At 38.5% G+C, this 21,291-nt stretch overlaps 1 protein-coding gene across 1 annotated transcript in view; it reads right to left on the reverse strand.

The window, feature by feature from the left end:
- The window catches only part of VCAN (versican), a 103,446-nt gene that overhangs the window by 52,941 nt on the left and 29,214 nt on the right, over positions 1-21,291 (reverse strand). Inside the window, exon 5 of the mRNA XM_062599602.1 lies at positions 16,065-16,358. Coding sequence (XP_062455586.1) covers positions 16,065-16,358 — 294 coding nt within the window. The remainder of the gene's footprint in view (positions 1-16,064; positions 16,359-21,291) is intronic.

Here is a 21,291-nt window from a genome sequence, read left to right on the forward strand (position 1 = left end):
CTATTTTGAGCTTTATCACTTTTGTCAGTTTTCTTATCTCATTTTAAAAAAATAAGGTTTGATCAAGAGATCTTGAATAATGGTCAGATAACAGGCTTCTTCAATTTGAAACTGTATAGCCTTCAGCTATTATATTATGGAAACACATTTATCATAAACTCAACAGTTCATTGCTACTTCAGCAGTTTCTGTTCTGGATACCCATGGAATAGAAGCAGCGTACACATATACAGTGCCATCAGCTAAAAAATATGATGAAACTGTACAAATTATGTCAATTTGCATCACAGACTCTATAAAACTGTCAGAAAAATATTATGATACACTACAAAAACCTGCAAACATCCTTCCCCCAAACCACAGGAGATCCACCTGTGGACTTAAAGTGTCTTAAACTTTTTTTAGCTGACTACACTGTAAATGGCATTGTTAATAGCTACAGACTAATGGAATGTTAAAATAAACTAGTGCTTCATTTAAGACCAGTAATGCATGGAATGGAAGCTGTGAAATTAAAATGCTTGTTTCACAGATAGCTGAAGTTAAATCAGTGACTTGACAAAATCATATAAGAAAACAGGAGTATAACCATCATGACTCTTAATAGGAAATACAACAGTGTTTCATCTTCATTCCTGCATAGAAGAAGGAATCTGGCACAAAATCATATATATTACACATTTCTAAGCTTTTTTTAATGGATATAAAAATAGACCTACCAAAATTTAGTAAGTTGCTGTCTAGATAAAACTTGGTACTTTGCATGCTTCAGTGATCCAAGAAACACCTCCAGTATATTCTAAAATACACCAGTTTGTTATGATAAATTGTCCCTTGTGCTGGACTGTAGGTCTAAAAGGCAAAATCTTACCTGTATCATTGCCTGTGATTTGAATAACATACAATCTTATATCAGTTCCACTATCGGGGGATGAAGTAGGAGGAGAGACCTCTTGAGGTTGTAAAGCCTCTGTGGCCTCCTTCACTTTGGGTGGTGCGGTAGGTTGTGCAACCGCAGTAGCAGTTGATGATGTGAAATATTCTTTATCAATTTCTGGTTCTGACATCCTTCCTGTCAGATCATCATCAGGAGTGGCCTTACTGGGAGAAATAGATTCATCAATTATTATGATGTCGCTACTTGTTGCTGCCTCGACATCCTCAAGAATGATACGTGGTGACTTTGGGGTAACAAAAGGTTTGGATGCTGAAGCAGGCTGAATTTTGTCTACAGCGCTAACGGAAAATGCAGTTACATCACTGAGGATTGGCTTTTCTGTTGCATTTGCTGAAATTGTAACTGGTTTGATTTCTTCAGGTTCTTCTAATACTCCTGAACCTTCCAGCGTTTGACTTGGAGAAGCTCCCAACGTCAGAAGAGTAATGCTTTCTGCAGTAGAATGACCTGTCGGCACTGTATGAGGGGGCAACACAGATTCCCAACTCACTGCACTGCTGTCCTCTTCTCTGACAGGGGTTCCTCTGCTTTCATCTGCTTTCGCCTGGGTACCTGCTGTTACAGACACTGCTTCAGTGATCTTTTCTTCTTGATCAGTAGCAGTTGCAGCACTGGAAGTCACTGTAAGGTGCAAGGTCCCAGTGGTAGTTTCAACATGTCCTAGAACTCTTCCATAATCCATCAGCTTTACCGTAGGCACTGATACTTCTGTTGCTGGATATGTCTCATCATAGGCTGAACCTGTCTCATCCTGTTTCTCTTGAACAGTTGATTGAGATGATTCAGATTCTGATGTCGTCTTTTGTTCATGTATTTGGACGGATGGTTCTGTTGCTTCTGTATGAATGACACCATCAAAACCAGTTTGATCAATAGTTTGTGTATCTCTAGTTATCTCACTTTCTACAGTAGCTGGAACTAGGGAAGCATCATGCTCTTTTGGGGCAACCTTAGTACTTATCTTTGTTACATCTGTAAATATTATAGATTCTTTTGTCCCTACAAAGCCAACTGATGGTGTTCCTTCTATGTCTTGAAGAGTTGCCAATGATTCCTCCCCAGTTACTGTTGGAATGCTGGTCTTGTCTTCCTCTGCCACTGTATATTTTGAAACCTCAGTAGAGATGTCTTCATCAGTAGGTTTTGCTATTGATTTCTCAGTAGCCTCTGTTTGTCCAACTTCTGCGGTAGGAATGGATGTACTCAAAATATACCCTGATGTTTCATACCCTTCATGTTCAGTGACCTCCAACGCTGTGGGCATAGCAGTTGCTAATTCAGTATCATCTGAGGACCTAAAAGGCTTTATTGTCGCACTACCTTCATCCACTGATATTTTGGATACGGTGATCAGTTCCAAGTCTGAAGAGCTGCTGGTGGAGAAGACACTTGTAATATCCTTACTCTGATCAAAATCAGATGATACAGCTTCTTCATCACCTTTTATTTCCATTTGCTCAATGCTTATCTTAATTTCTTCTGTTATTTCTGAACCTGTAGCTTCTGGATGCTTTGTATGTTCTGTAATTTGCCCTGGAGAGAATGTAGGCTCCATTCCAGATACGTCATCTTCTGTACCTAATTCATTTATTCTCTTAACATGAGATGACTCTTTTGTTATATGCTCCTGACCCTTTTCTGTCAGTAGCCATATGCTGGAAATCGGAGGAGTGGGTGTGAACTTCTCACTTGCAAAATGTCCCTCAGATTCCGCTGTAACAGAAACAGGAATGACTGTTGTGACATAAGGGATTGTAACATCTACTGTTCGTGCTTCTAGCTCTTCTGTTTTTTCCTGTCCTTCTAGAATGGTTGATCCTTCTGTTTGTTGAGATGAGCGGATGATGGATGTGATACCTTCTCCAAAGCTTTGTGGGGAAGTAGTACTTCCTAAGAGAGTGATGGCCTCAGATTCTGTCTGATTAATAGCTGATGGAGAAAAAGATACAGATATTCCAGATGATGTGGTAGGCTGCACATCTTTCAAGTCCTCTCTGCTTCCTTCAGCTGATGCTTCACTATCATCAAACAAAGCTACAGAGGAACTAAATTTAACCGAGGGAGTTGACTTATCTGCTGTAGGAGATTGTCCGGTGGTTACCACATGCTCATCTGAGAATGTTTCTGATACAGCAGGAACATCTGATTCTGGGCTGCTACCAGTAACCATGCCAGAAATCCTATCAGGCATAACAGTGTACAAGCTTTCACTGCCCTCCCCCTCTGTAGTAAGATCATACTGATCAGTGAATAAAGCTTTGGGGATTACAACAGTTGTAAGTTTCTTGTCTGATTTTGCTTCCATTGATTTTTTTGTGGGTTCTTTTGTTGACTGGCTACCAAGATAGTTTTTCTCTTTTGTTAGTGAAACTGAAGTCCCTGTTCTGGGAAACCCTCTCCATGAAGTTGGTACCAAGCTGTCTGTAGGTGTCATCATAGGCCCCACTTCTATTTGTTCAGTCTGATCATCAGCATCATGCTTTTTTGAATCTCCTGTTTCAATATCTTCCCACGAACCAGCAGAACTCTTAGATACAGTTGTGCTATCCTGAAAACTGACAGAGGTCAAGAAAGCGTCTTTAATGCTTTCAGACCTACCTTGTTCCTCGGGCAATTCTGCTTCAGAGGAAGTTGGCTCCAGTTCCAAAGCTGCAGATGTGCTCTCTGTTAAGCTAGGTGAAACATCGTATTGAGTCCTTCCCAGTGTATCATAAGTGCTTATTTCACTGCCTGTGACAGTCTGAGGTAGAACAGTGGTTAACTTAATGTTCTCCATAAGCACCTCCATTTCCCTTTTTTCCTCAGCCAGGCCAGCAGTTATTTCTGTGTCTTCTTCAGTCTCTAGGGTTGTTTTCTCCAAATCAGGGACCTTTGTTTTGGTGACAGCCGCTTCAGTAACCGAAGCCTCAAAAACAGGAGGTTTAAGTGTAATCTTAGCAGATGACGGTTTCCCACTGTCTGATGCAGTTTTCAGAGATGTACCCAGCTTAACAGTTGTAGACTCTGGTATGATTTTTTTACCTTAAAAAAAGAAAAAAATAAACATGTTAAGGAATCATTTAGTAAAAGCACAAACAAATGTTATTTTAATTCAGTCTGAATGTTCCTAACAAAAACCAAACACAGAGAAAGCACAAAGGTCAAAAGTTTTAGACAGCTGTTTAGAATACAGTAGAGCTTTGAATGACATTATAAAATACCACATTACAATGCTGCAGAACATCCAACTTGGATGATTTTCAATTAGAGATGAAATGAGAACAATAGCAATAGTCTTCATATTTATTATTTACATAATTACCCCTAGAAGTCCTAATACTATACATGTGCCCATCAGGTAGCTAAAGACTGATCAAAGCATAAAAACTTTTATTCCATGATGTCATGAATCTGCAAATCTGTGGGTTTTTTCCAATTCAGATGGATAGAGGGAGTGAAATACCAATTTAGTTTATTTTCAGCACATAATTACAAATTGCAAAAAGGAGCACTCACAGGAGTGAGTGCATACTTCAGTAATAGAAGCAAACATGTCATGAGAAAACACTGTATTACAATGCCACAAGACTTGCTACTGTATGTTTAAATTATACTCAGAGAAATTTAGATTATGGGGAAAGGTGAGAACAGCAAGCCCTAAGATCACAAACTTAGTACTATAATGATGTTGATCTCGGGAAAATACTTCAAAGGTATACATTTGAACTTCTTTCACCCACAAAAGCTTTTCTACAGGAAAGCTGCACATGGAAAGACAGAATATTGAACCCTGTGAACAAGCGGGTTACTAAGTAACTACCCCTGATCCACAAGAGACCCAAAGTAAAGCCTTTCCAGTAAATCTAGCTGCTGTGGTTTAATGAACCTTACTCCTTGTCCACTCCTTCTGCCAAAGACTTCCACCCTATACGAGAAGGAAATGTGTGCCAACAGCCATTCCACTGCCAAGTCTGGGATCTGACTTCAAGCCAGTGATAAATGTGAGTGTGTGCTAAGGAACCAGGATTTATTCAGGAAAATCCCAGAGTGAAAACACCTTCCCTTCTCCAGTTCTTCTACTAGGTCAATATCCTGCAGAAGGGCAATAGGAACAGGTAGGTGGAAGATGCTAACATCTTACATCTGTGCTCTTAGTCGCTAAGTGACCGAGAGTCAAAAGCCTTACGTGGAAGCAGGTCAAGAGCAAAATACAGTCCTTTAAATCATACTATGTATATGAAGTATACATTAGATGGGTTTTTTTGATCATCAGGGCTAACTGATCACCACACCAATACAAGTACATGTATAGCTTATTTCAAAAGAAAATATTGCCAAACATCTAATTGGGCAAAGAAAGCTATTTCTCAAACTTGCCAGAAATGCAGCAGTTAGTTATTATATTTTATGAGACAACCTTGAAGCCAAAAGCTCAGTATTACAGCTGGGAGTTAATAAAAGAGATCAGGAAAACTCTGCTCAGTGTAAAGTATGAATAACAGTTCAGAGAAAAAGTGAGTTCTGAAGTTAGATTTTTACTGCCTGACACACAGGCATGAAGATGTTCTAGACGACAGAGCATTCTGTTATTGACTGGGGATTTAAGGAACACAGGGAAAAATTGAGTATGTAAGAGTACAAGCAAAGAAGAGGTAGAAAATAAAGGAAAATTTTAGAAAGACTCAACTGTAGCCGTATATCTATGTCATGACATTTTATACTCAAGCATACTCAGCATATATGCACAAATCAGTTATTTTCACACGTCCATGTCTAATTAGGTACCCCTTTGATATTTGTATACATGGATTCTGCTTGCGTAAGCTAGAGTCACTCAAATATTTGTTTAGTTTTACACACCAAACTTTGAAAATGTCACTTTTGCAGGCCAGCTATTTGATTTTATTCTGAAGTAGGTAGAAGTGGTTTGCGAGATGCTGGCTGTTCAGAATTTCAGAAAGAATGGGTAGACTTATGGAGCAGGAAAACAGAGGAAAAGAATTGGTGTTTCAACCTCCTTGAACAAGGAGTGAAGGTGAAAAGGTTATTATGAGGGTAAAAAGATATGCCATTGCTATGGTAAAAAAGTAGTGGTGTTCTTTCTCAGCAGGAAAGCGAATGGATTCGCTTCTCTACCATATGTTAATTTTTTGGGGGTGTGGTTTTATAGAGAAGATTTAGCTATTTCTATACTCCTTCTTGCAGGGTTATGAATGACATTAAGACCTAAAATAGATGTTTATTACTCTTCACAATGCTTGTGATATTTGAATGTGAAACAGTGTTCATATAATCAAAAAATAATAGATTACTATGCTTGAAATTTTTTTCATCCCCAAGTGCATGAGGATGACTTTAACCAATGAGTTTCACTTCACAGCTAAGGAGTTAAGAGTATACACAAGTTAGTTAACAGTTAGTTAAAAGTTAGTTAACATTTTTTTCTACTAACTGGTAGTGATTTATTGTGTTGTAATAACTGAAATCATTTCCAGTTATGTGACCATCTCCTGCTCGTATTTCTGCAAAAGAATTTGCAGATTTGTCTTACGGCTCTTTTTCATGCAAAGTGGAAAGCAGAAAACGTATCCTATATTATCCCTTCTAACCACAAAATGAGTTTCCCTAATGCAGACAGACTTTGTTTTGAAGCAAACAGCAGTTACTCATTCAATGTCCAATTAATACATTTCAAGTGACAATGAAGATTACTGTTTGAAAGGGTATCAATATCTAATATTCCATAGCAAAGGTAGACAAAAATGAGGGCAAGAAAGCATATTCTAAAATCAGTGAAGAACAAGCTAATTTTTGTTTCCTTATTGCTGGATACTTGTGTATGCTTATTCACAACTGGTAAGTTCCCACTCTCCAAGAAAATGTTTGGAAGACCCAGAGATTTACAGATTTATGCCTGAGATGCAGCTACTTATTCATCACTCATTATCTGATAACTTCTTAATAAAATAAGTATCCATTTATGAAGAAAACCAGAGCAAATACCAAAGGTATTTGATTCAGCAAAAGCTCATTTGCACACTGCTGTAAGAAAAGTATTTACTTTTGAAGAGTACAAACAACCAAATTTTCTCATGTGCAAACTGCCATGAGTCTAGTAATATTCAAAGAGCTGTACTGGCTAAAATCAACTTCCAGGACAACTAGAACTGTGCTGGCATAAATAGGAGAAACAAGATCTTTCATACACTTCATTTAAGTTTGCAAACTTTTCAGTAGATCAGAAAAAGATGTTTCTTCTTCATGGAGAAATCTATCAATGTTTTCTTTTTTCTATGGGAAAACAAAAACTCTTAATGCTTTTTTTAGTAGACTGAACGCCAGCTTTAACTGTCAGGTCCACCCAGATGTTTTACATTACTGTAGTCCTTGCAAAATGCATGCAATATGTTATCTCCTTTGTTCTTCTTCTGAGGCAAGACATGAGGCAGATTTTTCCTAATAAAATTCATCAATCTATTAGCAGCAAGAAAGCAAGTTATCTCACCAGCAGCTGGTTATATCAAAGACTATCTCGTATTTTTTTATTGATTCCTTTTATGTTATGAACAACCTGAATGAAGTTGCTTTTGGATGAAGTATATGGTTTTGTAAAGATATTATAGTGTTTCATTCTCTATTTATTTTATGCTTTTGCTGTGTATTTTTTCACCTTCTTTCCCACCATTGTTTAAATAAGGATTTAAAATAATGAAGCAATATTGAAACTTAAGATTTTTTTCCAAGGAAAGCACAATATACAGCTTGAGAGTGCAGACTCTGACTTTGAGAATACCAAATAAGGATTTTTATATAAACTGCACTGCTTAATAATACTTTCAGGGTATCTAAAAATACTTTCTGGAGGAGAAAATACTTATTCTAAAGCATAAGCTTTATATTAAATGTAATTGAAATATATATATTTTTTCAGGATAAGCAATTCCACTAAATTTTTGATCACTTGTCTAACTTGAACCACTTGAACAGTTTGTTTTTACTCAGTAGCATTGCTTGCGTGCTTACATTCAGTTACATACTTAAGAACCTGGACAGACGTAGACCTTATAGTTAGAAAATGAGTTATTCTGAATCACTGCCAATACCAGAGACAACCACATATTGCCTTAAATCAGAGCAAAATCTGTAAATAGTGAATTATTTCTGCAAATCACAAAAGACAAATGAAATTCTCCCAAAATATCAGTCAGTATACGAAGAGAGAATCAAAATCAATCATTCAATACCTTCCAGCCCATTTTAGGCATGGTGCTTATTTTGTTTTCTAATCGTATTGTATTCTTTGTGGTGGAGGTGAGACAGAGGAAGGATAACACACACATGCACAAACAATTATTTTTAGAAGATGAAGGGAGAGCTGGGCATAGTAGGTTATTACCTACTTGTTCACTCAGTTGAGGAAGCGGCAAGGTGGACAGAGGCTGTGGAGTTTTGTTCACAAATTATGAAATGTGTGATGGCATAAGGAAGACTGAAATTCAGATACTATACTATAAGATTTTTCCTCTAGCTCCAAACACGGTCCCACTCATCCATACTGTGCTTTGATATTAAAACAAGAGATAAATGTAATGAGAAGGAGGGAAAAAAAAGACTAATCAATATTCAGTATCCTTTGCCACTTCCAAATGTTTGCAAAATCAGAGAAATTAAATCGGATTCTTAAAAAAAAAAAAAAAAAAAAAGTTTAAAAAGCTAATGATCTATGCTACTTCTAGGAAGAGCTTAACATAGGAAAGAAAGGTTATGCATTCTCTTCACACAGTCTCCAAAGTTCTTTTCTTCCAGCAGAGAAAACCGTCAAAGCAGCAGCTCTATTAGTTCTGTGATCTGCATAAAACCACTTGCTGTTTCATAATGTCTTTAGTGAGCTGGCTAAAGGGGAAGTGTATGTTATGGCCTGTTTTCCCCACATGTAAGTGCAGTTCCGTGAATATCTATCAACAAATGAATAGCAACAGTAAAAGCATTACTCTTTCCACATTATCAAGAATAAAACTGCCAAAGAGGACAAGGAGTAGGTGGGCTTCTTTAGTCAGCTCTTTCTGTAGAAATCTGTATCCCAGCACCAAAGAGAAGCAGCAGTCTGTTTCCTGACCAAGGAAACAGATGGAAGAATGAAGAGAGCCAAGAACGTCACTCGGGTCAGGAGCTGACACCAAAAATTGTGCTCCTTTGCGCTCTCCATCTAATGTGGGAGGAGGTAAATTACCTGTATGTCCCATGAGCAGTGCACAGCTCCCACAGTAGTGAGCAAATGTATTAAAGAGGAAAAATGATCAATCTCTCCTGTACTTAAATACCTAAGAGAAGTTTCAAGCTTACTTCTTCACTTTGTTGCTTCTAATCCCCTCCTTATTTCTTTATCCTTTCAGTGATCTGAATGAATGAAAATGCCTTCAGTAGAGTCCTTTTCATTTTCATTTTTTCCTCTTTCCATGTGCTTATAATCTTTACACTCAGGAACTGTTCTTCAGGATCCCAGTATTGATTCATTCAGACATAGGCAAGTTCGCATCTTCTGTCAAGAGATGCGTATTCTCCTGAAGCTATACTTCCTGAGGCACTGAAGAGTTTCTCCAAATGCACTCATCAGCTAGGTAAAGTTTAGAGGACCTCGTTCAGGGAATTGATGGATAAATCAAGTTATCTCTGTTTATACTTCATACAGTATTTAAATGTTGAACTTTATTAATGTAACCACCACCTCTCACTCCTTCTAAGGGTGAGGTATTTTGTTTAATCCTGCTCTAAGTTAGTGGCATACAACACAGGATTGCCTGAAGAGGATTCAGATACTTTTGATAATTTTCAGTATGGTCTGAATGACTTCTCAAAATTCCTTCACAATATGACCAAGGTAGTGTGAGATAAGAAACATGCAGGAAGCTGTTCCTGTGCACATCCTTTGTAACACTGGCCAGTAGAGAGCTTTAGGGACGTATTCAACTTGCAGCTTATCCAAGATATTACTGGAGATTTTAGCAGGTATGTAGGTCTTGCTAAACTGCATTTCTGAAAAAAGCACAGAAATCTATCCTCTTAGCAAGATAATAAAATCCAGAGAATTGTTACGTGAAGGTAGCTGCCTCAGTAAGGCAGTTTAAGCCTTCATCTTCACAGAGGAAAAAGGAAGCATGAGAAGAGCCAGCAGTCTGTGACCCTGAGATCATTCCCTACTCTAAGGTATTTTGCCCATTCTGATACTGACTGAGCTGACAAAATAGTGAAACACTTTGGCTTTGTTATGTTTAGCAGTCTATTGTGTTTCTTCTAAGTTAAACTTTCAGTGTTCTTTTCCTTGAGACCGTTTGCTTTACAATTTTGCTTTCCACGTTTTATTATGTCTGATGTTTTCCATATTCTGTGATCATTCCAAAACTGATCAAAAATCCACAGACCTGGGTACAATCACCAGGCTGATATCAGGCTGGAAATATTTCTCTCCTCTGGGGAGCGGCTGTAGCTACTGACACTTGACCTGAAGAAGACAGAACTCTCTAGTTATCCAAAGTTTTCCAAGCTAAGTCCACATAGCGAAAGGGAAGACAATATTCTCTTTGCCAACTTTTTAGCTATGTCTAAAACTCGTATCCTTTCTGTTACCAGACAAGTGAAATACAGTCAGCGGTTTCTAAGCAGCAGCCTGAAGCCATGGTGGCTGATGCTATAGGATCTGCCAAAGGTTCTTTTTCCCCATTCCAAAGGTCTCCACAGAAGAGCAGTGCTTGCAAGCTGCCTTACACTACCTGCACACAGACGTGCTGAAATACTTACTCAAACTGACAGTACTGTCAGAAACAGAGGGTTTGGGTCGGTAAAGTTTTGTGGGGTCAGGGAAGAGGCTGCCACAGAGACAACATTTTTCATTTCCATCATTTAACAAAGGTCTGACATATTAAATACTATGAAAGCTGTTGCTTCCTATGTTTCTTCTACCAAAACTATGGTCTAATTCTGAGTTTTAGACAGACAAAGCATCAGACAAACAGGCCATCAGTCACAAGGAGAGGAAGGCTTGGAGTCACCCTTGATGTGGCTATGTTGAAGCAATCAAAACAATGTGGACTTCATTCAGTGAATGAGCACATAGGACAACACATCTCCAAATGGGAATTTTCCAATTTCCAGCTAAAGTAAAATCATAGATCCAAACCAAAATGGCAACACTGAAAAGAAACAACAAAATTGCATGAAATAGAAAGTCAAAATGAAAAAGCAGAACTGAAACAAACTGGTCAACCCAGAAAAAAATGAAGACAAAATGGTCAACATATGTTTTGAGTCAGGCAAAAAATGTTTTGTGGAAAGGGTCACCAAAATCAATACAGGTACATGAAAGTATTCAGCTTTAAATATTCAGTGTTTCTCAGCAAAACAGGGATTTACTTTTCAAAAATTCAACCACCGCTATTTATGACCAGCTTCATCAAGTTCATTTTTGTTACAGTGTTTAAAACAAAAACCTTATTCATTCTGATTAGTGCATTTCTGTAGCGTAATTTATTCTAGAGATGATACAGTATAAGATGCTTAATCCAAAGCCTCTTGAAGTCAGTGGCAAGATTCCCACAAACTTCAGTGTATCAAATCTTGAGAGATAGTGCAAGAGAAAGCATGAGAGAATAAGAAAGAAACACATTAATTAAATGTCCATATCTCTATGCAGTGACTAGCCATTAAACAGGTACCCATTAGAAGTGAAATAGCTTTTGCTGATTTGTATTCAATTACAAATAAATATCATTTTGCTGTAACTGTTCTCCTACCACTCTTTTTAAATATTCTTTTTTTTTAACTGAAGAAGAGTCCTGTATGTTAACACTTCAAATACATTTCTTCTGATGCCACTCAAGGAGACTCGAGTACTTAATTATGCACCTAACTTTTTAAAATTTTTTAAGCCTCATCAGATACATCATTAGGTACATTTCAGAGAAAAAAAATGAACTAAAGAGTCTCTACAAACAGAAAGTTTTGCAGGGATGAGATAAAAAACATGACTAGTGTTTTAGAAACATAGAGACATGTAGCTTCTGTGGAGTAAAAATATTTGTGACCAAAGTAATGAAGGTCTTTTTTTAAAAAAAAAAAAAAAAAAAAAAAAAAAAGAAAAAAATTTATATTTAAAAATCACAGATCATTATTATAAGTCTCTTTTACTTTCCAAAGGTCAAGACACTTTGTACAATGTGATTTTGTAACCAGAATAAAGTTAAAGTTAAAATCCTGAACTTAACTACACTACAGTTAAATATTGTCCAGGTTGGCTGTGCTACTGAAATTAATGCCTACTCCTTGTAACTTGAAATTACTGCTTGGGTTACTTTTTTATGTTTTTTAATCCATATAATTCATTTTATAAAATCATTCAATTTTTTCAAAATATGGTTTAAAGTTTCTTCTAACTTAACTACAATTTAAAATTAATATATCGAGATTTTCTATCAATGAGACTTTTAATCACAAAATAGGAATGAAGACTGTAAGCTGGATTGAAGAATGATATCCTCTTTGTAAATAGAAGACCTATTTTTGTAATGATTAAACCAGATGTCTGCTTTGACACAGATCTATTGCTTCAGAGTATGGGAAAATTCTGGAGTTACCCTTATCCTTTCTGGGGCTTAGAGTTGTTTGTTTTGGTGGACTTACTGAGAGAGTAAAAAATTACTCAGCATGAGTAAAAGTGGCAGATATAGATCTTTAATCATTGCCATTTCACTTCAGACTAAGGGCACAGCACTTGGCCATACCACTCTCGAAGCTGAGTCAGTGGGAACTTCTCTAGCTTTCACACAGGAGGCAGAGGAAACTTTACTGGGACACAGTAAAAATGTGACATCACTGTTTTCAACTGCATGAAACTTCTGTTCTGCAGACCTTCGGCACTGGTGCTACCTAGATAGCCAGCTTGATCTTGCCCTGCTCACAGAGGAACTCTGTGTTTTTCCCTTTGGCAGGCCTTGATCCCACGAATGAACGTAATGATCTCCCTCTTTTATTCTTTCTCAGCAACATAAAAAGTTCTTTGTTTGTTTGACTGAGTATTCAAGCTAGGAGGAAAACTTAACAATGTAATACAAGATACCTAATGAGCATACTAAGAGCTATCGGCATTGTGTCGGAGTTCTGCGTAAAGAATCAAGGTCTTTGGGAGGACCGTTTCGTCGTCCGGCACTGTGGGAAGAGCTGTGCAGGGTGGCTTCATACAGAGTAAAAGCAGCTTGGGCTTAGGGATAGCAGACCTTCATGTGATACATTCTTACACTGAAACTTTGAAACAGATTTCACCGAAATGTCTCAGAAGAAACTTCCAGCCCAAAGGACTGGAACGAGGTCCTTTGGAACAAGGACTTATATTCATGTTTCCCGCATGAGCCATTTTTTTTCCTTTCTCTCCCCTTCTGTTCCCCAGAAAAGGGACCGACTCCAACAGGAGAGAGTGACTCACTCTACAGTCACTGCTGTTTGAGATGTGTAAGGCCAAGATATTAGACAGTGAGTCTCATTACTCACCACTTGTATAAATCTTTTACCAAAGTAAATGAAGAGTTACAGCTGGTTCCTGTGAGATCCTGAGCACCTTCTGAGAGGGAAAGAGAGAGCTTTAGAGAACTTCTGAAATACGTGGCCCGCAGGCTCCCTGAAGGAGGGTACATGGCTCAAAGTATTAACACTGCTCTGTTTCCATACAGTAAAAGAGCTGTATTTGACAAAATCCGAGTCATCTAACTAGCAGCTTTTAAGTAATTCTAATGTAATATCGACTTCAATTAAAAAGGCTAGCGAGCCCTCTGTCTAACAAATTATGTTAGTTTGTTTAGTCTTTTTTTTTCTTGTAAAAGGATCCAAAGCAGTAGACTGTCTACTTCCTGGGTTGCAAACTGATGAAATATTTATTCTCTATGTATCAAGGGCAAGACTTTGCAGAAAGAGCACTTAGGAAAAAAGGCACCAACCAAATGCTTATGAGTGATGATTTTAGGATGCACAGCATGTCACTAAAATTTGTTAAGTAAAACTTCCTGAAAGAATAGTCAAAATGCACATTTTGTTTGAAATGGGGGACATTCACTCACACATCTGGGTTTGAAAGTTGGAGTTTGTTCTAACACAAGATTACAGGCAAATTGTATATTCTCTACTTCCATTTTTTGAAGAGAACAATGAATTTGATTCCTATTAGAGTCAATCATAAATGATCATAGACAATTGAGAGGAGGGGCAGAAGAAGCAATATGACAAAATACTACTATGCAGATTAAAATGCATACTCCTGAGTTTAACTAGTCCTTACTCCTGTGTGCAGGTCCTTTGAAGTCCATTAGGACTGCTTCCACACACACTTTTGCAAGATCTTACCCACAAAAAAAAGTGAAAAAAACCCTCTTATTTTAAAATATTGCAGATAAGAGTGTGTGAGAACATGGGGCACCTCCAGCTCCCACTGACACACTTCTGAAGTGAGAGTCACTAGACCGTAACATTACACCAGGTGCCAGGATTTGCTTTCAGCAGCAAAGTGCCTGAGCTGAAAAGATCCGTAGCTACAGCTGGCTCATCATTCACAAAAATGGGGACAGTACAGGTTTGTTTCAAGCAGCTGTGACCTACAGCTACAGGACAAAGCCCAAGAAAACTAGATAAAGACCAACTTCTGAACTCTATCTCAACACAAGTAGCCTTTACTCCTTGCTGTCAAGGATACTACTTGCAACCACAGGAGCCTCACCTGACAGAGAGGCCTACAAGGACATTGTAGAGCAGTTCAACCTCTCTATATTGCTGAGGCAGCTGCAAATTTCAGGAAAGGAGGATGTTCAGCTGGGAAGAAGTGCTCCAGTCTCTTAGATGTGACTCACCTTCCAGCTAGTATCATAGCGCCCTCTTGCACCAAGAACATTTCTGTGACAGAGGGGATCTTAAAGGATAGAAATAAGGTGGTGGAAGTCTCTATTAGCAGACACAGAGATAGCTGGGTTCATGATGTCTGAGAGGTCTGCACAGCAATTTGCATGCTGAACATCATGAGATGCATGGATAGGTTATCTGGAGGAGTATGGGAAGAGTAAACAGTCATCACACACACAAATGTAGGAGGGATGTTCTGGAGGCTGCTAATTAGATGAGTCCAGGACCTCCATGGTAGTGGACTGAGAGACAGCCAGTTTCAGGGAGGCCTGAGAAGCAGGCAGGGATCTGGATCTGTAATGCACAGTATAGCAAAGAGGAACACAGGTGTATTAGAAGGTAGGGAATCTTTGAGGACAAAAAGGAACATCTACAAGAAGGGTAGGCTGCATGGTAATCTTAGCAGAGCCAGGCTGCTGGCATGGAAGATGTAAAAGGTTGCAGAACAATATTTAAGCTCAAAGCCAGAGAAAATCTAACTGGCATAGAAGAGAATCTGGTTTAGACTGATGTAATCAATGTGCCTTTGAAAATACCAGGAGGGAAACAAGCAGCACAATTGCAGTAAGAAAGGCAATTTAGACATCCACAGTGCACACACGAAATATCAAGTGACCGAGTGAGAGCAGAAATTAAAACTATTTTAGAAGCCAAAAAAAATAAGATGGGGGAAAATGCCTGGAATCAAAATGACAGCCCCAAAATAACAGTCATCTGGGAGACCTGGAAATGACCAGGTCTGTGTGCAGTCTGTAAACAATCTCTCTTATCGCCATCACTGGAAATAGAATGTCAGGCTAGACGATAGTCATTCATTTGATCCAGTATTTCTTCTTGGGACATTTCTTCATTTCCTATGTTAATCGACATCAAACAGAAGATACTGAAGTGCAATCAGCCAGGCACTGAATTACCTACTACAGCCCCACGCGTAGTGGGTCATTCTGCTTAAATACAACAGCCTAGGCTGAAATCTTACCTTAAAATTTTGCAGTCTTTATCGGCCAATGTTTTTAAAGACTTTTTTTAACATTTGGCTTTCTCCTTTTTTTGTAATGCTATAGTGATAACAAAAATTGTTTTAAACTCATGCGCTCCACAAAAAAACTGAAACAAAGCATATATTAAAGTAAACACTTTTCAGGGTTAGAATTTGTGAGTATACTGAAAATTATAACTAAAAAAAAAAGCTTACGTTCGTAGCAGTAGGCATCAAACTTGCTATCTGGGTAAGGAAAGCCTGTTTGGTTCTCATAGCGATACAGGGTTCTCACCCCAAGTAAACCTCCTCCGCACTGGGGCCTAGCCACAGAGGCAGGGTAGCGAACGCTTCCGTCAGCCAGCCAGCCATAGTCACACTGGTCAAAGCCGTTCCTCCAGGCAACGTACAGGTTCCCAACAGATGCAAGAACGCCATCTCTTTTCCGGCATAACTCTTTAGCTTCTTCAAAGGTTAGCTTCTCAGGAACTGAAACATGAACCACTTCATCTAGGGGAAGAAAACACAGATGATGAAGACAGAGTATCATGTTCTGTTATCAAGTCAATCTAGCTTCCCTTTTCCTGCCAAAGCCCCCTAAGCTTTTTGGTCAAATTTGGCTTAAATTTTTTTTTATTAAAATTTTGCTTAAAAATTTAAATAGACAAAAAATCTAATGGCTCATAATACAGAAATGCACACACCTCAAAGCGGAAATATTTATATATTAACTTTATGTGATGAATTACACCGCGGTTGGAGGTGAAGTCTCTAGGCAGAGGTAATGGGAGCCTTGATGCTCCTTTGTGACCTCTACTGCAGCAGACTTTGCAACTTAACTGCACTAATTAAATCCTATCTGACAGCATTTATTTTCTCAGTAAAATAAATCTTCTACCTCTGCAGGCCACTTACCCAGCCTTTTTAGTCATCACTAAAATCTCACTTGAGACACACACAAAAATCAAATATTCTTCACTAGCTGCTCCAAAGCAGCTTCTAATGCCATATTTCCATTTCTTTTGCTCTTGCCTCAAGAGGGCAAAAAAATGTCCATCTGACATGATATGTGCGCCAAATCCATAACTCCAGCTGAAAAAGATGAATGAGCTAGACAGCTCTAATTCAATTTAGCTTCCATGGAATAATAATTTACAAATAATACCCTTCTATGTGGACACTGAATCAAAATAAACAGCACATCAAGTGTCTTCCAATGGCACATCTTCCAAGTTAAGTCACCGTTAGGCAGCTGGCTTAGCTGGCCCATTCACTCACCAAATTATCAGAAACAAAATCAAGGTTCTAACGTTTGCGTCCTGGGAATGAAGTAGCAAATTGACTCCTTTCTAGTTTTTGCTCAGGCTTCAGATAGAACCAGTGAAACTTAAAATCCAGAAGTTCAGTTGAAGAAAACAGCATAAATTCAAAATATATGTAGTGAGATGTTCTCTTCCCCCACCCAATCTACCATGGATCAGAACACAGCGGTTACGGTTGCTTAGGGCTGCTAATTCACACTGGGCATGCAATCTGTCTCGCCTCTTCAGTTTTCTCAGGACAAACTAGCAGAAGACAGACAGAGACTACATCACCCCAAGCAGTTTCATTCCCATTACACTTGTTTCAGGCTTGAAAAGAATGTAAGTGTGAAAGAAGGCAATGTGCCAATTTTCTTTTTCCTCCTAGGCAGAAATTCTGATTTGTTATTACAGCTGTAATATCAGTTCCATAGTGTAAGTTTCTTTACACATGTTATAGGGTGTTTCTAATATAGAGATAAAGTGCTGTAGCTGTTGAGCATGTCTGGTGGGCAAACTTTAAGATAAGGACAGTGAACAATCGTTCACCCTCAAATGTCCTAAAATGTTTTATTCAACTCTTGAGAGCACACATAAAATACGCTTTTTATCACACATTTCCGTGGGGGACAGCCTCGTCTTTATCAGGGTAGATCTAGTATCATAGTCAACACAGAACGATAGACAGAGTTACCCACAGCACTGTCCCAATGGACTGCGAACAAACGGAGCAAGGACAGAGCCCTGCAGAGCAGCTCGCCCTCTTTCAAGGACTGTTCAGTTATCCCCTTATGTAGCAGTTTTGAAGTGTATGGAAATTAGTAGTTAAAACGACTGTAATTAGAAAGGAGGTTATACGTCTAGTTAGACAAGACAGTAAGAAAAGTAAGAAAACCAACATATTTTAATGGCTTTCTATTAACAAACATGATACACCAAAAAGTAAATAATGTCAAACAAACCCACAACATCCCTTTGGGCAAAAACTTGCTGAAAAGACAGGAAAATAGGTAAACAGAGTGAGATTAATAATGGCAATTTTTCCATCAACTAATCTGGATCACTGCATGTAAGAAGCCAACTGCCTCCAAATGGAGCTTGTGCAGAGCACCATGAAAGTTAGGGGCATTTATTCCTCTGACCTAATATCTGCACTGTTAAAGCAAGGAAACTTAGAGAATACTTATGTCTTACTACAAAACTTCAGAGCACAGGGTTCAAACTGTACTCATATAAGAAAGGCCACTTTGCTGAAAACTTACCCATTCAAGTTGCACAAGGGCATTTTTATATGAAAGTCTGCCTTCAGCTTGGCCTTGGAATATGCTTACATACACAGTGCTGATATAGTGACACGCATTTGTAAGGTGGGTAGCGAACCCTCCATGCTAAAACTATCCTGGAGACCCAAGACCCACTTATTTGGCTCACCTCTTAAGTCAGCTGCTATCATATAGATACCGTCTTTGTCTAAAGTGTGTTTTAACAGAAAAGTCAAAATCATAAAAAGTAGAAGTTTAAGAAAAAATGCAGGCTAACCAGAACACTCCAGCAAGTGAAGTCCAAAGTTGCATTCTTTGCCATCTATTTGATATATTACAGAATTTTTTAGAATAAATGAACAGATAATGTGAAGAGGTGCCAGAGCAACCAGCAAAATACTTTTATTGTCATTCCATTGTACACTGAGTATAGAGTCATGTATTCTGGGAATGATAACAGCAACATAAGTATAACTGTGTTAAAACATGCAGTTTCACAGTTGCCCCAGTCAAGGAATATTTTGCTATGACTCTAGAACTCCTATTTAAAAACAACCCAGCAGAGTGCAAAAGGCAAATTCCAAAGAGTGCTCATTTATGCTAGAAGATAAGATTTTGCAATTGGTCTGTCCAGTTCAAAAATAAATTAAAATTTTGTGCATTTGAACAAACACTTGATCTGCATAATAACTGTTGGGATGATATGTAAGAAACAAAGCAAATGTTTAACAAAGGTTTTGCGGTATAAACCTGAAAACATTTAAAGTTGTCCTGCTATTTTCCAGAATCACATTTAAAAGAAATGAGAAAGGTGACTTTTCTTCTGTTGAGTGCTTAGGAAGGAAACAGCACTCAAGACAATTCAAGGGCAGGATAGCATCAATCTGATTTACAGCAGCCTTAAGATATGTGACAAAAGCATTTGTACAATCTTTCCTGCCCTTCTCACCTGGAGCAAACCATGGGCAGATCACGCAGTGGACTTAGCACTTCAGGGATACGCTGGCCAATACTGTCACCAACAGGTGACAATAGGTCACCAGTCAGGACCTCCTGCTTGTGTACGGGAAGTGCTCGTGTACATTCCCTCGGCACAGCAGGTATGTCCCAAAGGCCGTTCTATAATAACGCGCCCTTGCAGAAGACCCCCATGCATACGCGCAGAGGACATTCTGCAATGCACATCACCTCTCCGATATAATTAATGCTAAGGCGTTCGCTAGTACTCCACGAGTATCAGGTCAGAAAGAGATGGCTACCAAATTATTGATGTTTAATGATCCAAGGTGCATGCTCTGGAAGGGCTGCTTATACAACCCCTCACTTTGTCCCCTGCAATTTTGTCCTCACAAGAGTGAGGTAATTCTGTTTATAGCATGTGAAAAGGGGGATGGTTCTACTTCACTGTAAACCTGGCTTTTTATTTTATATAGATAAAAAGAACTAGGTTTGGAAGTTACACCATTCCCCATTTAGTCTATGTACAAGCTGAGTAACAGAGCAGGAGGGAAATAACAGAAGAATGCGTGTGAAGAGAGGTGCTTGGTATTTAAAGGAAGAACATTTGGAATTTCCTCTGAAAAAGCCAAGCGTTTAGGGAGAAATTCTTTTATATAGCTCAGGGTCTGCATCCAGCTTTCAGGGCTTCAACCTCAAAACTGACAGAGGGCATGAGAAAAAGGACTTATGCTCTAATCCTGCCTTGCACTGTGTCAGTTACAGTAGGTGAAAGCCTGGCTTGTTTAAAGTATAAAATAGAAGAGGATTTGACTCTTACACAAAAACTTCCTTTAAATAGCATAAGTCATCAGTGGTGGAACTACTAAAATATTTTTAATCCACGTATTCTTTAAACATAACTCCTATTTTGGAAGCACAATTGGTCTAAGCTCCATATTTAGCATGAAGATTGTACTCCTATTACACTCTTACGGTGTCTTAATTATGATGTCTGAAAACACCCCAATTCCCAAGCCAAAACTTTGGGAGTGCACCCCAAGGAATAAAGAGAAAACTTGTCTAGTTGATAAATGGCTATGAATGACATAGCCACAAACACCAAAGCTGAGAAGATTCAAATTTTCTGTGTGTTAAAAGCCATGTGCAATGTTTTGATAGCTGGAGTCCACTCTAAATAATCTAGCAATATTATGCAGGTAAACCCCAGGGCTTAGACCAGCAGATGAAGATAAACTAGTCTTATAGTACCAGCGGGTGAAATGGAGACCATGACAATGTTTAGACTGCAGACAATAATGCAATGTGTTTAAAATCAAGTTTTGGATTTATTGCCTAGCCTCAGCAGTCAAAGCACTCAAAGAATCCCTGGGATTTTCCTGTTATAGGTGTTTGGTTTAGTTAATTTTAAAAGATACCTGACTACAGTCATCCTTTATTCCTCTCTTTCAAATACTTCAAGCCAGATGAAGATGCCAATTTTTATCTTGAAGACAGAAGCTGATTTACCAAAACCCCCTTAAGCAAAAGCTTAAGATCTAAAGATTCATCAGCTGCTTTTATAGCAAGCTTCATTCTTTTGAAGGATAATTCAATTGTTCTCTCTCACCAGGAGACATCTTCCCAAGTTGGGCATGTCTGTAGGTTTGAATACCATGAATTGCACATCACAAAAAGCAAGCATATGAGCAGGTTAAACCACAGCCAGGAGTCAATACACAACATATATTGACTAGGACAACATTAATGAAGCTAGACATAGCTTTCTGGCATAGATCTCATCAGTAATTTCTTTTCCCATAGATGAAATCATATTAAGGGATTGGTGTGCTGCAACTTCCTAGAGGAGAACTTTGTGTCTCTCTATGTCACTCTCTCCACCTGGAGCACAGCACCATCCCCTCTGCTTCACATGGCATCACC

The sequence above is a fragment of the Rhea pennata genome, chromosome Z (genome assembly GCF_028389875.1).
Source record: "Rhea pennata isolate bPtePen1 chromosome Z, bPtePen1.pri, whole genome shotgun sequence".
Taxonomy (NCBI): Eukaryota; Metazoa; Chordata; class Aves; order Rheiformes; family Rheidae; genus Rhea; species Rhea pennata.